This window comes from Amphiura filiformis, chromosome 11 (assembly GCF_039555335.1).
Source record: "Amphiura filiformis chromosome 11, Afil_fr2py, whole genome shotgun sequence".
NCBI classification, from domain to species: Eukaryota; Metazoa; Echinodermata; class Ophiuroidea; order Amphilepidida; family Amphiuridae; genus Amphiura; species Amphiura filiformis.
The window spans coordinates 20149393-20171426 of NC_092638.1; the positions used below are offsets into that span (position 1 = coordinate 20149393).

The 22034-nt window shown below is 36.9% G+C and overlaps 1 protein-coding gene across 1 annotated transcript; it reads right to left on the reverse strand.

Annotated features, from left to right (window-relative positions):
- Positions 1-753: 753 nt before the first annotated feature.
- On the reverse strand, positions 754-21270 carry LOC140164519 (3-oxoacyl-[acyl-carrier-protein] reductase FabG-like). The gene is made up of 9 exons (XM_072187817.1): positions 21133-21270; positions 15290-15429; positions 14645-14737; positions 12672-12810; positions 11465-11505; positions 10945-11014; positions 9988-10024; positions 9027-9090; positions 754-5550 (listed from the first exon to the last, which is right to left on the reverse strand). Exons 1-9 carry the CDS (start codon positions 21179-21181, stop codon positions 5365-5367), a joined length of 819 nt encoding a protein of 272 aa, XP_072043918.1. The 5' UTR covers positions 21182-21270; the 3' UTR covers positions 754-5364.
- Positions 21271-22034: the final 764 nt, after the last annotated feature.

Here is a 22034-nt window from a genome sequence, read left to right on the forward strand (position 1 = left end):
GTATCAAAATGCGCAGGAGAAAGCTGCGCTTTATATACATTAAATAAGTTTTTGCTATATATTTCATTTCCCGATATATCTGGCCATCTATAATCGTTTCGATACTTTATTGGTTGAGTTTATATGTTTGCCACCATGATCATATTGTTGAATGGGATGTTTATAGCTCGCGCCACAATAACCACGGGATCATTGCAAATGTACGATAATGTTAGTTGGTATATAATTTGTGTGGTAACTGTGTCTCACTATAAACAGCAAGAGTATTAGTGCATATATAAGGATTATCGTATACAGTATACTCAAAATGCGGTACATTCACTATAAACACGCTGCTAGTGACATCACAGTGGACAAATTCCGTTCACTGTCGGAGCATGTTTGTGGGTGTGAATACAATGGAGGAAATAAATAAGTAATCAATACAGCCTTGATTTGCTAAGAATTGAACTCAGCACCTGTCTCATCAAACCACTCTAATACCTCTTTTGGTATTATCGAAGTTATAACAAATAATAATGACAAGTGACAAACATGTTTATACGTACAGAAAAAGCAGTGAAAATATGTTTGAATTTCACATACTATGACCCTCTGAGTTTTTCCTGTCCGGAAGTTAAAAGCATACCATTAATCGTTTGATGACATGTTTTTGTGATGGGTGTGGGTGAGGGGCCCGGACCTCCAACATAAAATTCCTTAAAAATAAATATGGCAACATCTGCATTAAAATAAACACAATTACATGCAAAGTTAGGTTATTATCATGATTGTTAAAGTCCATGTTTTTTATTAATTTCTTGTTTTTAGCAATGCAAAGAACTTAATTATAACAATGCATATCCCCATTACCTACTTTAAAAAGATTTGCATTAAATATCAAATCTGAATACAATTCATGCAACCATCTACTAGTATATAGTATAAGCTGGGCCCTGAACATGTCTTTATAAATATGGAACAATTCACAAACAGGCTAGTTCCTTTGTAAACTTTGAAACACAAAGTTTTTGAAAAACTTATCACCCTTTATAGACTTTATTGCTTTATTGAAAACATAAATAATTTTAGCACTGAAAATACCACAAACCAGGGGTTCTCATCAACAGTTGGCCCCTGTGCCAAATCTGGTCTGCACCACTTGAACCAATGATATTTAGCCCCGGGGGTTACTCAATACAAATGACCATACAGGGACGTGCCGCAAATATGGGTAGCATTTTCGGCTTTTTGGTATATCAATGACCCCCTTTTCAAAGCCTATTTTGGTATATGAATGGGTCCTTTTTCAAAATTTTCTCAATTTTTTGGAAAATAGCCCAATTTTTCCTTAATCTAGCCAAAATTTTGGGAAAATTTGTAAAAACTAAGACAATTTGGGTTAAATTTGGGCGAAAATTTTGACTTTTGGTATATCAATGAGTCCAAATTTCTTGAAAAATTGGTATATTTATGGGTCTACTTTCAAATTCTCAGCGGCATGTCCCTACCAAAACCAAACTTAAGTACCCACTCCCCCCCCATTAAGCACTTGACCAACTCTGAAATGTGTCATGATCTGGTCCATGGGGGCTAAAGGTGCAAAATTTGAAATTGAGAAAAAGACAATGGAGAAAAAAACAACAAAATACATTTAAGAAAATAGACATCACAAAACTTTAGAACCATGTATGCTAAACCATTGGTGTTTTCAGTATTATGGTAGCCTAATGTTTATAAGCAGTAACTTGATAATTATATCAAAACAGTTTTGAAACATTTTGGCCCCCATATGAGCAGATTATATCACAAATGTACAGGAAAGCTTAAGAAATTGGTGTCTGGCCCTAAAGCATGGATATTTTAAATGTGCTTGGTCCTATGCAGCCCTTGAACAATTGAAGTTGAGAACCCCTGGCATAAACAATATAACACTTGTCCTTGCATACAGGGTGTATCAAAATGATTGGTACCCATCAATATCCAATGAGTAAGGACACAACTGCCACATCAAAATGCAGTACAACATCCATCTTATTTTTGAAGCTTTATGTTATAAAATGTCATTAAATTATGAGTTGTAGTCATTTCAAGAGGATCTGTTGTTGCATTTGGACGAAGCAGGCGTTTCATTAGACAACACAGCTGATGGGTACCAATCATTTTGATACACCCTGTAGCACCGGCTCTGTACTGGGACTCAGATACCTGTATGATGATCTAAGAAATTCCAACAATAGTACATACTTTGCACGCTATACGAGAGGCGTCGTGGTTTGCGAATGGGGCTAGTTCTATCCTTGCACTATCCTGGACTTGGGCTGTTCGTATTGTACCATTACCAATGTATGTTTGGGAGTTACACAGGGACAATATACTACCTAATATGTTTTAAGCTATATTGAGATATTCCAGCTGAAATCCATACACCCTCTGGAAGACTTGACATTGATCTTCCACACTGGAAGTGCTAATTTCAAATGAGCCTATACCCCTGTGTGGGAGATTATGGTGAGGGTGTATGGATTTCAGCTGGAATAGCCTATTTATCCCTGGTAATGGGGTTTGCAATATGTATGCAATCACTTTAACACTCAAATCATTCATAACAATATTTTAAATTTGATTACAAATGCATTTCCTGTCCAGGGTTGCAATTCTACACTGAAAATGGAGGGCCGTGTGACACAATAAAAACATGGGGTCAAAAGTGGGTTGATTTTCAAATGAAGTAGCATTCCAAGACAGGTTTGGAGCCACTGGTAAGGGTATTATGAATGGGTGTCTCTTTTCAGGACTACCATATCAACATATTGTGATTTTTGCAAAAATATTAGATCACTATAAACTGTACATATAAATGTGTACATCCATATTAAAACGATGCACTTGTACGACTGCTACATGTACATACATGTATCTCTTTTTACATTTTAGCTAGGAATAAATACCAGACTCATCTGAAGTGGAGTTCACTTCAAATCATCCCCAAGTAATATAGGTTTAGAATGTTCTCTATAATCCTAAACCTTGTGACTTGTGGATGATTTGAAGTGACCTCCAATTGAGATGATTCTGGTATTTATTATTCCTAACTAAAATGTAAAAGAGACACATCTCAAGTGGAGCTCACCTCAAATCATCCCCAAGTCACATAGGTATAGGAATGTACTCTATAATCCTAAACCGTTTGACTTGGGGATTATTTGACATGACGTCCACTTGAGATGATTCTGGTATTCATTATTCCTTAACTAATTTTTGTAAAAAGAGGCACATGTAGCAGCCGACAATTTAAGTACATCTTTTTGATATTGATGTACACAATATATCCTGTAAAGTGCCTTCGGTTATTGGTCGAGTGCAGGCAGAGATGTAGAAGAAAATAGCTTTGCACTGAAAAATCTCAATTATTACTAAACACTTAACAAAAAAGTAAGATCCTCTTTCTAATTAGCCTGAAATCTGCAAAACTTATACTTCGATTGAAATGGATCTTGGCATACATCTTCAAGTGCATCACACCAACTCATAATGAATGCACTATTTTGATTCAAATTCTCAGACACTGTTGATATGACACTTGATAATGTGTGCCAAGACCCATTTCAAATGAATAATTAATTTAATATAATGGGCCTGGCCAAATAGAAAGGGGAACTTATTTCTTTTGAAGTGTTCATAATACAACGGAGTGCAAAAGCAGAGAGTTTACAGTTTTCACCTATTTCTTCATCGTCGTTGGGCAGGAAAAACCTCCAATGTGTCTTTAGCCCCTGAACATGTTTAAAGCAAAACCTCTTATGTAACCTGTTGCCAGTTTTGCTTTAAACATGTTCAGGGGCCAAAGACACATAGGAGGTTTTTCCTGTCCAACGACGATGAAGAAATAGGTGAAAACTGTAAACTCTCTGCTTCTGCACTCCATTGTATTATGAACACTTCAAAAGAAGAGGTTTTTCCTGCCTAACGACGTCTGTATATGTGATGATCAACGAGATGAGATGGAGCATGCATACATAACTCTATGTATAAATCTACCATTTGATCAAAATAGTGCACCTCAGATTTATCAGAAGGTCTGATATCAAACAATAACTTGTGTCTATAAAGTGGAAGCCGCACCAGAGCAGTTGTTCTGGGGCAAACCAAAATAACTGGTTATCAAATTAATCCGTGACAAGTTTATCTCTGAATTTGACAGGTGCTAATGTTTTAATGCTATTGCATTAAGCACCTGTCAAATTCAGAGATAACCCTTGTCACCGATTAATTTGATAACCAGGGAAGTTTGGTTCACCCCAGAAGAACTGCTCTGGTTGGGCTTCCTTAATAAGCATGTTTGCACACGAAGCATTTAATAGCAGCTTGCATGTCATCACATTGCATTAGGTGCATAATGCCAACAAGCAAACACTTTAAATCCATATAATCTGGTGCACTATTTCACTAATTTTGAGCAAAATACAAATATGGCAAGTCCATACTCTTTTACATCTTATCTCTTTGGTGACATAAACATATGTGTTTAAGCATATCGAGGGTTCAGAACCAGAAAGCTGTAACTCACTATGACCAGCTCTCACAAATTGAGCATGAAGTTGGCTCCTTGTTTTGGTCTTTAAAAATCAATATTTCCTCCACAATGTCTTTTGTTTTCTATTGAAGTTTGCCATGATTAATGGACTGTATCTTCTATAGGTTAAATACCACTAATTATGTATTACACAGGTTTCAATGGGAAAATGCCTAATTTCGGGTGGAATTTTCTCATATTCAGAACTCTCACAGTTCAATGCCACTAATATCAGGTGAAACTATATGATTTAGATGCCAAATGATCAAAAATTCAACATAGGTTGACCTGAGACTTTTCTTGTTTTAACACACTGAACCGTAAACACCTTAAAATGACAGTGCGCCCTCGAAGCTGAAAGTTACAATATGATAGGGCGAATATTTACTAAAAACCGAAGCAGCAGTATGAATTTTGGTACTATTACAACAAAAATGTCATATAATGAGAGAAAATGTACCATTTTGAAGCATCAAACGCTAAAGAGTACTTTTTGGCTATATAACTTGATCAATTTCAGCGATTTTAATGCAGTCTTTTCGAATGCCATGAAAACAAATAGTTACTCGTCGTATTTCAATGTATCGCCCAGGCCTATTAGTGGTATTTAACCTATAGTGCCCTTTTTAGTGACTTTATGCTCATTTTTATTAGAGCAGGTGATACTGAGTTGGGGCTTTCTGGAGCTCAACCCTCGATATGAGCATATGCTTCCCTTTAAAAAAATTTCAAAATTTGATTTTGTAAAATATATTATATATTATATAAATTGAAAATTAAATCATAAAATTAAATCAAAGTCCTCCATACTATGTTTTAGTATCCTCTGGCTTGGGTCGCATTATTACCATAGCATGTCTCCCACCATCAATAGTAACTGTTTCTCCTGTGGTATAAGAAGAGTCGTCAGAGGCCAAGAAAGCAATGGTCTTGGCAACTTCAATGGGTTGGCCAATCCTTCCTAACGCATGGGTCCTTGAACACTTCTCAAGAAACTGAAAAGAACAATGTATGAAATGGACTGTGAATTAAAACATGTTTATATATGTTCCACCAGTCACGATTATATAATAACAAATTATTTTGTTACATAGTTATATTAAAAAGGTGCAGGTATATGCAGAGCCTAATATTAACTCTAAACTTTCATGATGCATGCAGGATTGAGTTTTAAGGCGTGCTGAGTGCGATTCGCGCGCGCCCGCACGCCTGAAAAATACGCCGAGGGTGCGATTTTTCGCACACCTAAAAATTTTGATTTAGAATGTCCTGAACTTAAGAATGTCCCTGAAATATTTTAATATTAAAAAAAAAAAAATTACAAAAAGATTTAAAAAAATTATAAATTCATGTTCAAAATAGGCAAATTTATAATTGATGTTCACATTACAACCTATTTATGAAGTAAAGAAGCATACAAAACAAATGCATTTTAAAATCATTCATAGATTATTATGTGAACATAAGTTACAAATTTTAAACAAGAATTTATAATTTTTTTAAATCTTTTTGTAATTTTTTTTTTTTAAAATTTATAAAAAAAAATCCAGGGACATTCTAAAGTTCCAGGGACATTCTAAATCCAAAACAAAAAAACCTTTAAAAAAAATTAATTAATTACAAATGACACTAGCAATAAGTCCAAAGTCCAGGGACATCTATGCAGTATACACCATTCATTACCCCAGAGCTTAACCATGGCCAGTTAAAAAAAGGACATGTATGTTGTCACAAAATTTTGCTAAGTTTTAGCTGAAAATGAAATCATAGTCATACACCAGTTTTGAAAAAAGCACACCTTGGTTTATTTAGGTGTGCGATTTGCAGCACACCTAAAAGCACACCTCGGGTTATCCAGGCGTGCGATTTACAGCACACCTGTCACATTGCAAAACTCAATGCCTGATGCATGTGGGTAGTTATTTAAATGTGAGAGAGTTTTAAAGCAAGTAATTACAGCTCTTTCAAATGTGCAACAATATTAGAGGCATTCTAGAATATAGCCCACAAAATTAGTTAATTATGTGGTGTTAAATATATTCCAGCCATAATATAATGCATCAGTACTAGTACCATTGATTTTTAACAAGTACACATTGTAAGGTTACCACATGAGAATAGATTGTTACCCATAGACAGAGAAAGGAAAAACCAAACAGAAATCACATTTGCCACACATATCAGCCATCCAATAGGATCGCATTTATTTTGCTTATGCGAATCAAATACATCATCAATGAAAAGATATTTAATACAATATTATCAAGCGAAATTGTCTAAGGCTTCAGCAAGCAAGCAATAAGCATATTAATAGATGGCACATCTGAATATATAAAATAAGGATACCGCTATATATCATAGGACTGTGTGAGATACGCAGGCCAAAACCTGGGGAAGCTCCAAAGTTAATCAAAAACACATGATGAGACAATAATGGGGGAAAAGCTGCCCAAAATCCTCCCAGACGAGTTGCCTAACAGCGATGCATATGTGTGACTAGGGTGATTTACGCTAGAAGCTGTAAGGGAACCTGCTTACAAGCAAAGCAAAATAAGCAAAAAGCTGAAGCCTTAGAAGCATATTAATTAATTGAATATTTCTTGGAGGTCGCGAGAAGTTTTCACGATCATCCTTGCAACTGGCTGGAGCTTGCGAGAAGTTTTCACGAGCATCCTTGAAGACCAAGTTGTCTATATTTAGAAAAATATTATTAATAAATGATTACATGTATAAAAATAAACATTTGTAATTTACTATTTTTCATCTTATTTCATAATGTACGCCTTAAATGGCTATTTTTAATATAAATTATTTGATTTTTGCTACATCATTTTCCTCTCAAAATTCTTACACTGCACATTAAGTAGACACAAAATTAATTTCCATGCAATGGCTGGAGCTTACGAAAAGGCTCCCAAGCATCATTATAGGAAAACCTAACGAAAGAAGCCTACTATAAATAATGTCTTGTTTAAGGAAGATGAGAAAAGTAATTGTAGCTTTAATTACCATTTTTACTCCTTTTAACACAAATTTAAGCGTTTGTCCTTTGTAGCGAACAATTTTTTATTAATTATAAGATGCTATTTTTTTGCTCACATTGTTGAAATGTTATGCGAAAACTTCCTCATGAACCACTGTCGCCACTTCTAAACTTACCCATTCTTTAAAAAAAAATGAACACGAGATCCGAGCATGACAAAACACCAATTTTTGGGAGTGGCGGGTGGGAAAATAAATATTTTGGATCCTTATCGGATGAAATCTGAATGTGATGTGATTTTAAGGAGACAACCCGAGCCGACCTTTCTTTGAAAGGCCTGTCCCCATTGGTCCACGCAACGACCCAACCAGAACACGCAATATGATTGGACCAACCCACACGAGCCCACACACGCCAACTAGGTCATATGACAATCTCACCGGGTCGAAGCAAGATTACCTTTTTTGAGGTCGCCAAAAGGGCGATAACCTTTCTCTGCTTAAGTAAATTGGTTTCTTTATCCTGACAAGTATTCAGAAACCTTATTCTTAAAGGAAAGTGACCAGATATATTTGGAAAGTCAAATTCTTTAAAACTTAAATATAACATAAAATGTCATCCCTTTCAAGCATTCATGCAAAAAGAACATGTAAATGTTTCTTGTAAATGTGACTAGTTCCTTAAGGAATTTTTGACATTTATACAGCATGATTGGAAGTCTACAATGTTTTTATTAATGATAATCATCATGATCATGTAATATATTGATATCAAATGAAAGACCTTATTTTTCTCATTTTAAAACATATTGAAATTAGGAATTCCAAATGTGGTATACCACAGTCAAGACTAATTCAACAGTTTTTTAACATTTCTTCGGAAATACATTGATTTGGAACTCCTAATTTCAACATGTTAATGAGAAAAAATATGAGCTTTCACATGATACCAAAATCTGCATTTTGATGGTTTAAAGTAGGGGATGAGGCTGTCAATCACCCACCTTTAGCTTTACCAAGAGTTACTTATTGAGACAACAGTGCAACAATGCCCACTGAAAATGAGATGTTGGTACCAAAATTAGCATAAAGACGGGCTCAGGTAGGACATGAGGCCAAAACGAAGATGAGGCAGGTGCACTGAGCCTTCAATATGAAAGGTAATTGCCAAGGGCATTTATTGTTGTTACATAGGTTGGGTATGTATGTGACATTGGCCTACAACCATCACAGATTCAACAACTGATGAAAGACAGAAGAGTTAGGGCCCAGCATACTTCTGATACTTCCTCCATTCTGTCCATAGACGATTGATGATGATGATGATGATGATAATGATGATGTATGTAATAGTCATGAGATGCTCATAATTATTATCATCATCAGACTCAACATTAGAAAATCTGCAACACCACTGCAACCATTCACATACACTCTGTTATATTTCTTCAGAAAAAATCCCCCCAAAACAAGATAATGATCTCCTAACCTGTGCATATTGTTCGTCATTCATTCCTCCTCGTCTGTGTACGTCTGTCTTGATCACTCCAGGGCTACAAGAATTCAAAAGGAATACAGAGTTTATAAAGTTCAATCACAAATCTTTTTATGATGATTCAAGTTACTTCATACTAGTTGTCATACAGTAATAAAAATCTGTGTGATGAAATTGTTGGGATTTCTTATACCTAACCTTCACATCATCAACATAAATCGCTTCCCAATTCAGACTAAACAAGGTACCCATAAATTGTCAGTGGAAAAAATCTGATCTTGATATGTTAAAAATGTGGCATGTATACCAGTATACGTACTATATTACCTCAAGTAAACCTGCAGGAAATGCATTCCCGAACTGATAACATGGTGAACAGAAAAATAATTGCAAAATTCTCCAAAACATGGATATGTTATTTGTTTCATGTCATTAAAGGAAGTGTCCAGCAATCATAAAATTTTGCCTTATATGTTAGAAATATAATTATCAAGCATGTATCACATGATTTTATTTTAAACAAACTCATATTGGCCATAAAAATAGCTGTCTCTCAACACACAATATTCCAAATTCATGGGCACTGAAATTGTCTGGTGCAATGACATCGGAGTAATAAAATGAATGCTGATGACGGCTGGTTTTATTCGTTTTTATGGTCAATGTGAGATTGTTATAAATAAAACCATGTGATTCGTGCTTGATAATTATTTTTCTAACATATAAGGCATAATGTTATGATTGCCGGAGACTTCCTAGGCACTTCAAATGAGTAAACCAGACTTAAAAAATAGACTAAATAATATTCAGGAGCTGATTTAATCTTTGGGTTAATTAGTTTACTAACCTCTAACACTCAGGGGGAATCTACCCAGGTGTCAAGCAAAGATCAAACAATTTTTATGTGTGATATTTTGAAAAAAATAGAATTTGGAAAAAGAAAATGACAACTTACTTAACCGAGTTGATGCGTACACCTTGAAGGGCTAGAGCTGTACAAATAACAAAATTAAGATGAGTATAAGTTATTATGTTGTGACATACACATAAAGTAACTGAACACTGAAACCAAAGGCAATATCTTGAAGACACTCAACCTAAATTAGCTTAAATTAACAAATAAAGTAATCATTAGATGGATAATTTTGTTTTGCCTATTTTGATACCTATTGCATGATGCAACTTTATCCAGTGGCGAGCGTGGGTCATCCGATTGGGGGGCGGGCACCGACCATGATTGGGGGGCACCGGGTCTGATTGGGGAGCACATGCCATTTTTTGGCAATTTTCCAATGGGATTTTCTAAATTTTGCTATCGATTGGGGGGTGCCCCCGTGCCCCTATGACACTACGCCACTGACTTTATCCCCCCAAGTTATACTGAATTGAATGGAAAAGAGAGCATTTACAAAGTGACAAATGTGGGCTATTTTCTCCTTCATTTTGATTCCTACCAGCTATTCTAATGAGCCTGTTACAGCATGACAGATTTTAACACTCACTATGCTCATAATTAGCATGTTTTATTTTCCCTTCAATCTAAGGCCCTTATATATTTATATTTATTGATTTTTTACAGCAATTTTATTTTATCACTGATATTGTTACTTTTTTTGAAATAACAATGCCATTTAGGTCCGTATGCACAAAATAGTTAGACCGGGTCTAAAGTTAGACCTGGTCTGAGCAGAATTTAGTTCCACCAGGAATGGACCTTTACTCTTATTTCCTTCCTAAAGTAGCTAGCAAATTTTAAAGATTTAAATACAAAGTTCAAAAATAATACAAAAGAACTTAAGAAAATGTTAGCCCTACACCTATATGCATTTCATATCGAAGTCCCCCTGGTATTCTTCTATAAAAGTTCACAATCCTGATTCCTGACACTTCATCGTATAGTTTATTAACTTACTTTCAGCTGCACCCAGAGTAAGAGCATCCAGTGCCGATTTGGACATGCAGTAAGACAGCACACCAGGGAACTGTGGGAAGAACAATTATAACAAAAACGCCATGAGAATGTCTAAGAAATTGGTTACAAATTACTCATTCCTTCCACATGGATAAAGAGTAATATGTTTTCTAATCTGTTCACTCTAGCTGGTTTAGACTTTATCTGCAGGCTGTCATGCTGTCCCATGTGTTGCTGGGTACTGTGGTGGCTGGATTGACGCAGGCCCCTTCTGTTGGCTTCTTGTGGCAGCTGGTAGCTTGTTTTTGTTTTGTTTTTTGTCTTTTTTCGTGTATTTGCCTACTTTATACATTCTGCTCCTCAGACTTCACATGTGGACATTTTAGCCCACAGATACTGCCACACTCTAGCCGGCCAGCAGAGGTGTGTTATTTTTTTATGGTGTTATTTTTATTGGTAGTGCCAACAGGGTTAACGTTCATTATTTGTCTTATAAGCTTTTATTGATGAAAATACTTACAGCTCGGACTCCATTCACACTGGATACATTTACTACCGTGCCTGTTTTGGTCATAAATTAAAAAGACAAAATATTGGTTACAAATTTAACTTCAACTTCATGATTTGACCAATAATTTGTGAACACTGCATTTTTGCCTGCCCAATATGTTGCAAGTGTGCAAACATTACATGTTATTCAATACAAATTAATGGGCTATCTGTATGTCATGCCAGAATAATTTTTAACTACTGACAGACGACATACACAAAAAAATACAGAAATGCTTTTTTGAGAATTAACAGCCTCCATATTTGGAAAATGTTTTCTTGTGTGAAAAATCACATTGTGCTATTCCAGTTGAAATGCATACACCCCCTATGGAAGACATTACCTTAGTCTCCCACACAGGGAGTGTGAATTTCAAATGGAGTCACCAATTCAGGTGACCCCATTTGAGTCACACTCCCTGTGTGGAAGATTAAGGTCATGTCTTCCATAGGGGTGTAAGGATTTCAACTGGAATAGCCCATTGCGTGGGCCCTTATAGCAACTGCTATTCCCTTGCTCTTTAATATTACACAATGCACTTTGTATGTTTTTACTCCAAACAAAATACAGTTGATAACAAAATGCAGACTCATCAATCAGGTGCAATCGTTTTCAAAAGACTCCGGTTATTTGTGTGACTCAAGTTGCATTGGAAATGAGTCTATAGTCTAGTCCACTATTTCGAGTCAGAGTCAAATCAAGTCTGTTTAGAAACTGACTTGAATCAATTTGGATAATTCTGATTGTGACTTGAGTCCAGTCAAGTCATTTTAATCTAAAGAATCAAATTGAGCTCGCAAGATCTGACTTGTAACAACACTACCTATATCATGAAAAACCATGGGGGCCAAAGGCGGCAAATTTGAAACTGAGATAAGGGTAAAATTATGCCGTAAAAAACAGTAAAATACATTTATAAGAAAATAGATATCAAAAAATTTCATAACTTTATAGATACAAGTATGCTACACCCTTGGTGTTTTCAGTAAATGATAACCTATTGTATGTATAATGTAATAGTTACAGTAACTCAATTGTCAAAAATGCCTCCTTTGGCCCTCCATATGGACCAGATCGTGTCACATGACTTACAGTGGAACAAGCAAACAATTTTGTTCAAGTTTTCTCTGAATGTTGCTTTAACATTGGAAATTGCTCGGCATATCTTTGAACATACCTTTTGTCTTGACCAGATGAGGTCCTGCTAATATTAGTAGGTGTAGTGGAGCCCTTGTATTAACGGCAAAAGTACTGTCAAAATTGTCCATGGTAACTGTCTCTATGGTATCGGGTTTGACTATTCCTGCATTGTTTACCTGGGTAAAATGTGAAAAATTTCAGATATACGAGAAACTAGAGCAGTTCTTGCACTTGCTTGAGGATGGGCACTTATAGGGTACTACTACTGCGCTTATTAGGGTCACGGCAGAGGAGGCTTAAAGGCATTCCTACAATGCACTATGATTGGGAAATTTGATCAATATAACCTAATTTTAAAGGCAAAGTCCCCAACTGCAGCCAACAAGTTAATAGTTGAGACTTAGGAATGATATTTGATTTTCTTACAGGAAACATTCATATTGTCCCACTGCATTAATTTTATTCCTAAGTCTCGATGTTTTGAATGTTAAATAATAGGATGAAAACACCAGATATTTGCACACAATCCCAATGCAAGGTATGATCAACTGTACCACATTTGTACAAAAGCCAGACATACAAGGTCAGAAACCCCATTGGGTTGTGGGAATGTCTTTAAACATCCTCTGGGGTCACAGTGCTCTTATTAGGGGGTGCTTATTACAATATTAGGGGTAGTTTAAAGCTTGAATTCCAGCCAGAGTATTGCAATACACCTGTGACTGGTTTTGTAAGACCCAAAGGTGATGTTGTTACATATAGGTTTCAAACTCTCTTTTACTTCCAGTTTTCTTTGTCTATTGCTCAGTTTGTGTTTTTTGTTTTAGTGCCTTGAGCGCTCTTATAATTGAGTGCATATGTGCCTTGTCGCTATTATTATTATTATTATTATTATTATTATTATTATTATATTATCTCTGATTGCATAATGACCTTTTCGATAAATCCCATACGCTTTTGAGGGTTGACCTGAGATGTTGTCACGCCGATGCGAACATTGCTACTGTGCACTTCACGGCTTTGAAATGCATAGTAGCAATGTTCATTTAACGATGTGTGCATCGGTGTGACATCAAATGACAACATCTCAGGTCTACCCGTAAAGGCTTATGGGATTTACCGACAAGGTCACTTGCTAATGCATATAAGTAAAGAGGGGGTATGGTGGCGCGGCACAGCGTCTATGACTTTGACTCATAATCGTGATGTAGCTCAAGGTCATTGGTTCAATCCCTGTGTCATTAACATGTTGTGGAGTTGGCCAAGACTTGGCCAAGACTAGATCTCCTCACAGCAACATTACATGGAGGAGTCTGGCGGCCCAGTCGCTTTGAAGAAGAACTAAACATACAAGGCTTTGTCAGTACACAATTAATAAGGTGACCGTATCAGGTTTATTTTATATAGACATACAAGTTTTTGCCAGTATAAAGTCTGGCAGGTATACAAAATCAGTAAAAAATCAAATTTTCACCAAAAAGTGAGAAATGAACAACAATGATTTGCTGAATTGAATTCTTGCATGATGCCAATTATTGAGTTTGGGTCGTCATCTAAAAGTGTTGGTGGGATATGATTCCCAATGGGATAATGTAGATTCTAATTTCTCCACATCAGTTACCATAAAGCATGCAGCGTATTTTGGGGGGGCTTTAGGCGCCAGCCCTCGGGTCAAAGTAGAGGCGGCAAAAACGAAGGGCGGGAAGAAGAAGGCGGCAAAACGAGGGGGCCGGCAAAACTAATTAGCAAATAAAAAGGGTGCAAAAAATTGAAAAAGCATTACAAAATTTTGAAAAAAGGATGTTTTTAGGCGCTAGCGCCTAAAACCCTTTTTTTTTTTTTTTTGCTCTTCACTTTTCAAACGACCGTGAAAAAATTGGGTCAACCTTTTCGGGCTGTTAAAGAAGGCGGCAAAATTGTTTCTTCTTCAGCCCCCGGGTTGGGGCTGCCACGATGCACGCCACTGTACATAAAGGGTGCTATATATATCACATGATTTCAAAAACTTACTAAGACATCAATTCTTCCAAATTGTGTTACTGTTTGGTTTACTAGTTTCTTTACATCTTCATCACAACTAAGGTCACCTTGGACAACAAGAACCTGGCAAAGAAGCATAATTATACATGTCATCAGTTTTACTTACAGTATTTAAGATGTATTTGAAAGAAGGCAGCTCACCTACATGTTACTACATTGTTTAATTATAATATTCATGGATAAGGAGGAGCAGTGGCACAGGAGAAGCATCAAGAAAGACATCTGGGAAAGAGTAGAGCAGCTCTGTCACTGGGGGGACTGAGATACAGCTTATAAAGTGACTTCAGAAAGTGTTATAGATTTATTTTGGTTCTCCACTGATCTCTGATAGCTAGTCCCTTAAAATGAACACCCACCTGCATTTACGGTATTAATATACCGTAAACGTTCCCCTAATGGCGCACCTGGGCTCCTTTGCCTTGGGGTAAACATACAAATAGAGAGCTCCCTCCTCTAAAAGTCCCAACAAGAATTAAGGGCAATGGCCTTATTTACTGGTGGGATTTTTATTGGAGGCACTTTTAGTTTGCGTCTAAAATTCCAGTTATGTCAAGGAGCCCATAAGCGCCATTAGGGAAGGTAATATATTTAAATAATATCAATATTTTTACATACTTTGTCTTTAGGTAATCCCCTTTCTTCACACTCTTTGGCCACTTTCATCAAATTATCCAAGTTACGTCCAGTAATAGATACATAGCATCCAAGTGAGGCAAAGTACCGTGCTGTTTCTGCTCCAATACCAGAACTTGCACCTTGAAAAAAAAAGGAAAAGTAAGTTAATAATTAGGAAACAACAACGACATTGTGATATGCTTTTTGTGTGTGTGTGTGTATAAAAGGTTCATATTGTGCCATTTAAAATAACATATTTAAAAGGGCATTTCGTGATCGACAGCATCATCCCCCCACTTTTCTTCAAAAGAGTTGAGATTTGTATATCACTGGAAACCTCTGGCTACATATGGTCGAATCCAACCAAAAGTGTCCACGGGCCAAAAATAAAAGTCCGAAATAAAAATGTCTCCACAAGTTTTTCCTTTTGCCCATTGATTGATGACATATTGGCCTTATAGGAACCAAAAGTGCCATTACTAATCTTGAAAAATAAATCCAGGACGTGTGATAGTAAATGTGATATCAAAACCCGATGTTACCTACGAATACCACTAGGATGCTTTCACTATCGCAATACTAATCAACCTAAAACAAATAGAATATTCCCATTAACGCTTTTTTCGTGTAATGTAGACCACAGGGTGTCAGGAAAATGCAAGCTCGACCAGAAAGTGTTTGTTTTTATTTTTATAATGCGATCAATATGATCTTAGTCAATTTATGCTAGTTTATTTTTGAAAATGAAGTTTAGGTCAGTTTCTGTATTTTATTTATCAAATGAGTATGAACCAATTTACACACTGTATAAGAACGAGTAGGATATATGTTTTCAAGAATATTAGGAATTATACGCATACACCTAACGCTTTATACAATAAAAAGGTGAAGAAACCCGTGTATTCGTAGGTAACATGAGCGATTTAACAATGTCTATATTGAGTTTAGTGGTTAAAATTTTGCTATTATGGTAATGAATTAATAAAATGGTAGTTTTTAGATCTCTTTCAGATGGTACGTCCAAATGAATAAATGCTATTACCTTAGATCAAAAAATTTTGATGCTTTTAGCAAGATTTTGACCACTTCATTTTGATATACAAGTAGTTAATCAGCAATTTTACATAATAAATAATTGTTGAATGAATCCGTATATGGGTAATAATAGTGTACTGGAGTACCGCTTAAAGTTTTTGACAATTAATTTCCATTGGTAGGGACACTTCATTACACATGTCATGTATTATGCTGTATTCGTAAGTAACATTTCAGTATTTGTAGGTAAGAATTAGACTTTTGATGGATATCGCAATCAAAACTTCATTTTATAAAGCACTTTGAATGTATTATTTTCTTAATGTGCGTTTATTGATACTTTAGACCCTATCATGTATTAATAATGTCGGTTCACAGCGGTTGAAAGAGGATTGAAGTAAGAAACAAAGGCACTAAAGTGACTTTAATTTGCTTAATTGCACACAAATCGCTTAAAACCGTTATTGCAGACTTGTGAAGTCCATCTTGGAGTCAATTACGTCTTGTGGCCTTTCGTTTGAGGGCAACTACAATTAGCTTTATACCAGGGTCCATCACTGTGTTGTCTAGATCATGAGACAATGAGAAGTCGTTTTTTCCATGGTATTCGTAGGTAACCTTAGCGAAAACGTCAAAAGTTACCTTCGAATAAATCAATTTGGACACAAATTACTCAGAAACCGGAAGGTCGGTAAAAATTTAAAATGAAGCACACATGACAGTAGACATATCCAAGTATTTATCCCCTTCTAATCTTCTTCTAATCTGATTTTTCTTTCAAACATGTCAAATGAGCAGACCATCGTCTATCTCAGTACCTATTTTTCAACAATTAAGCCGTATTCAGTTTTGCATGGTGGGCATGTATGTGACTTCGCAACTTTCATTGACATATGATTTGATAGCAAACATACAGGCCTTCGTTATGTACCAATATGGGCATTGGCATGAATGGCGGTGTTTCACAATACTGTCATGATGTCGAATTGTATTCGTAGGTAACATTCGGTTACAGAAATTTACGTACGCATGCATGCTTTTATTGTTGACATCTCAGAAATATTTAAACGCAGGCTATTGAAACTTGGTAGAAATAAAGAGTGTATTACCCTGCACCTATTGCTTAACTATTGTTTACTATTCTCTCAGTTTGTGGAAATGACATAGCTTTTAACATGTATTCGGAGGTGATATTTTTTACCAAACCTACCTTTGTGCCATTTAGAATTTCTGGCAGCTAAACACAATAATAAAGATGTCCGAATGCAATGCATTTCAGTATTGGACATATCAAAGCTTGTATCAATTGCGCATTTATTAGTGATTTCAATTTTTTAAAGATATATCTAGTGCTATGAAAAATTGTATTCGTAGGTAATGTAAAAAAATACCACTCAAAAAATTATCACAAAAAATTCGTAATTATGTACAAATATGTGGAAAATTGAACAGGCAATCTTTGAATACACACCTTTCAGGAAACCAATTTAGATTCAATCCAATGACTTCTTTTCATTTATAACTGATTTAGATGTTTTTAAAAATACTTTAAGAAATATTTTGAAAAAATGGGTAAAATAGCATGTTTTGGGGTCTCTGTGTCTAAGTTTTTCACAGAAGGGGTCTTATTATATATGGCGCGAAAGCGTATGATCAAGGCGAATAAACACAATACAAAACGAAAGCCAATTGATTAATACTTTTAAGTTATGGCCCTGAACATGCCGTGTACACTTTTGGTTGGATTCGACCATATGTTTATGTACAAAATATTTCTTGCAGATTAATTTGTTTAGCAAAGATATCGTGAAATTTGAATTTCGTTCTGGTATACCAGAACGAAATTACAACGCATTGTCTATGGAGCAGTGTAATACACATTATCATGCATAACTCGCAAACGCAAAATCGGAATCAACTGAAATTTTGGCAATAAGCTTTTTTTGTGGATATCTACTGAATATGTCATAAAAAGAAGATGCTAGGATCACGAAATACTCCTTTAAGTTAGCGAATATAGCCCCCTCCAGAACAATTGCCTCTCAATATGTGGTAATGAAGGAAAGGAGTGGGGGGGGCAAGCAATTTTTTCATTGTCATCTGCGTACTCTTATAGTCTTAGTCTTGATAAAAACATATATTTATTTGCGTAAAATCCTGGTTGAAAGTACATGTAAATGATGAAGATAGTGACAGGTAGCCATTAGCTCGTTCACGTAGCGGTTCCGTATGAAATCAGACATGGAGGACTTTCAACACTTATTCCTCGACGGGAATCCACCGCGTCGATCCGTTCAGGCCAACTGGGACATGTTTACCTCTGAAATCATGACGCTCATGGATAAACACATTCCATCCAAGTTGAGCAGTCCTAGCCATAAAAATCCTTGGATTACCGCTGAGATCAGAAGGATGAGTAAAAAGAAACAAAGAAAATACAACAAGGCGATAAAGACCAACAAGCCTGAGGACTGGAAGGATTACAAGGACTTCCAAAAGGCCACCCAGAAGAAACAACGGCACAATTATTGGTCTTATCAGAATAGACTATTTCAGGACCCTGCCGACAAGTCCAACAAAGCTTTCTGGCGCTTCATAAAATCAAAGAAGCAAGATTCTACTAGCATCTCATCACTGAAAACCGGATCTAAGATCATATTTGACAGTGAGGGGAAGGCCAAGGTCTTTAACGAGCAGTTTCGGTCGGTGTTTACTGATGAAGACCTCAGCAACCTGCCAGATATGGGAGATTCAGATCATCCATCCGTTGCCCACATCACCGTTTCTCCTGATGGTGTCTTGAAGCTACTCCAGTCATTAAAAACAAACAAATCCACTGGACCTGATGCTCTACCTGCCCGTATACTGAAAGACCTTACGGTGGAAATCTATCCTATATTGGCCGCCATATTCCAACAGTCCTTGGATACAGGTGCCACCCCATCTGACTGGAGACTAGCCAACATTTCTCCAATTTACAAGGAGGGAGATCAAACCACACCATCCAACTATCGCCCGGTATCCATAACCTCAATCTGCAGCAAGCTTCTAGAGCATATAGTTTTCAGCCATGTAATGGATCATTATGACCACAACAACATTCTATCAGATGCCCAACATGGCTTCAGACCCGGCCGATCATGCGAGTCCCAGCTAATTATCACCACTCAGGACCTTGCAAGCACCTTGAACAACTGTGAGCAGCTCGACGCTGTAGTACTCGACTTTTCTAAAGCATTTGACCGGGTCCCTCACCAAGGACTGCTGCTGAAGCTCCACCACTACGGTGTTCGAGGCTCCTTACTTCTGTGGATGGAAAATTTTCTTATATGCCGGTCCCAGCAAGTTGTAGTGGATGGAAAGTCATCTGAATGGGTCCCTGTGACCTCTGGAGTCCCACAAGGCACCGTCCTGGGCCCACTGCTCTTCAATTCTTTCATCAATGACCTACCAGAAGGGATTACATCTAAGCTACGTCTTTTCGCAGACGATTGTCTGGTGTATAGAACAATCTCAAATACAGATGACGCTGCTGCCCTTCAAGAGGACTTAACCCTGCTCCACCAATGGTCTACACGTTGGCTAATGAAGTTCAACACCGATAAGTGTCATACCCTAAGATTCCGTCGCAACATCATCAGCGCTGATTACCATCTTAGGAGGAAGTACACTATCTGCAGTCACGGAGTACCCGTATTTAGGTGTACATAACTCTGTCCACCAACCTGTCCTGGAAGTCGCACATCAACGGCATTACTACTCGGGCCAACAGGATACTAGGTCTCATCCAGCGGAACCTAAGAGGCAGCTCCCAGAAGCTAAAACAGCAAGCTTACGTCTCCTTAGTACGACCTCACTTGGAGTATTGCTGCAATGTTTGGAATCCTTCTCAATTGAAAACATCCAGTGCCGTGCAGCAGATTTGTACTGAGCAACTACCAGCAAAGGGACAGTGTAACATCAATGATCAGCAAACTGAAATGGGACTCCCTTGAGAGAAGAAGACAAATCTCCAGCCTACTTCTGATGTACAGGATTCAAAACCAGCAGATTGCCATCAACGCACAACACTTCCTGACCCCGATGCCACCTAGCAGCACAAGATCCTACCACCCAGGAAGATACCAGATTATTCCAGCTCGCATCCTTCTCTACAAGAACTCCTACTTTCCTAGGACAGTCATCTGGTGGAACGCCCTCCCAGTGGATGTGATAGCCTCACCTACCTTTGAGGCTTTCAAGGGAGCTGTTACATCTGGCCCGTAATTGGTGGCCCATGTTTTTACTTGCACCCTGTAAATACGCACCATCACGTCTGGCACCGCACATACGCATCCATTGGCATCACATCCAGAGTGAACTTTTTTTCAGTAAGCTAGGGGGTCTTTTTTTAGCGGAGGCATATTAGAGAAGATGGCCGAAGTCTGTTGTCCCACTGGCCTTAAAAACGTAGATTGCATGGCGGCGATCGGAGTGTTATCGTCAGAGCACCTCGGACTACATTACATACATCGAATGTATGGAGCCGGTATATAAACCAGTAAGGATTGTGAAAAGCCGTAACTCACACATACGATGGGTGTAGGACTACATGTATATGATGTAGGTCGTGCATGATAGGTAGTCCTGCCAGCAAGACTTCAGTCTTTATCATAAACATAATGACATCTACTGATCTAGGTACGACGAGTTACAGTTACTGGAACTAGCATGATAGGTATCCACCCATAACTTATAGCTCGGGTAGGTAAGCTTAAACTTTTAGTTTCATGATGTACTATAGTTATACTACTTTAAAAGTTTAATACCTGTGACGATAGCAACCTTTCCTTTCAATGATACACCCGTTGTTGCCATTATGTCAGCTTAATATACTTTCATGCACTCTCTAAAAACTCGAGATATTTGTGGGACAGAAATCACACACGATAGCTTGCATACAATGTACATGTGACACAGTTTGTTTACCTTTCACCCCGTACCCTGGATGGCCGCAGAAATAAATTTTCTTTAAAAGGGAATCCCTTGACAAAACGTTCAAACCTGACTCGTAGCCAATTGTTATTATAATGTCATCCTTTCATATTATAATAAAGTAGTCTTCGTAAGTTAATCCCTTCAAGAGGTGAGCTCTTACAGGAAGTTCTTTTTAAGGGTAGACGAGGTATTGTTGGTCGAAGCAACCTAAAAATCGATTTTCATTATGTAAATCAATATATTATTGAAAATTAACACCTTGATGTTTTGCAAAAATTTATTCTACAAATCGTATACTTTGCAAACTTGCTTAATTTATTGTTGTTAATGAGTTAGGCCTATGTTTTACAAAAGTGTTGTTGTTTCAGCCCTCTTTACAATGTAACTCAAGAACCGCAGCACCTATAAAAGTATATCTGTGATATTTTAATTCTTCTACACGCTCGCTATGAATTGAGCAATGCAGTTTTTGCCAAAGCTCACTACCATTCGTAAGATGCCGTGAACTACCAAATCACAACAGTTTAAAATAATTAGGTCTTCTTCTTCGTTAGCTTCGGTTTCAGCCAGTGTTTATTATGGAAAACCGATTTTATTTTTAAAATTTAACTTTAAAAATTTAATAGCATAATTAAACGTAGGCCAAGACATATCTTCACGGTTGCCTAAGTAGGCCTACTACCGTAAAATGGGGTAACTTTGGGCACTTTTCACAGAGTTTTTAAACCACTGC

Coding starts and splice junctions, on each gene's coding strand:
- LOC140164519 (XM_072187817.1), bottom strand. CDS start 21,181: ATGGCAACAACGGGTGTATCATTGAAAGGAAAGGTTGCTATCGTCACA. Junction 12,811..14,644: donor TTGGAAGAATTGATGTCTTA/GTAAGTTTTTGA, acceptor CATTTTACCCAG/GTAAACAATGCAGGAATAGT. Junction 5,551..9,026: donor ATGACGAACAATATGCACAG/GTTAGGAGATCA, acceptor TGTTCTTTTCAG/TTTCTTGAGAAGTGTTCAAG.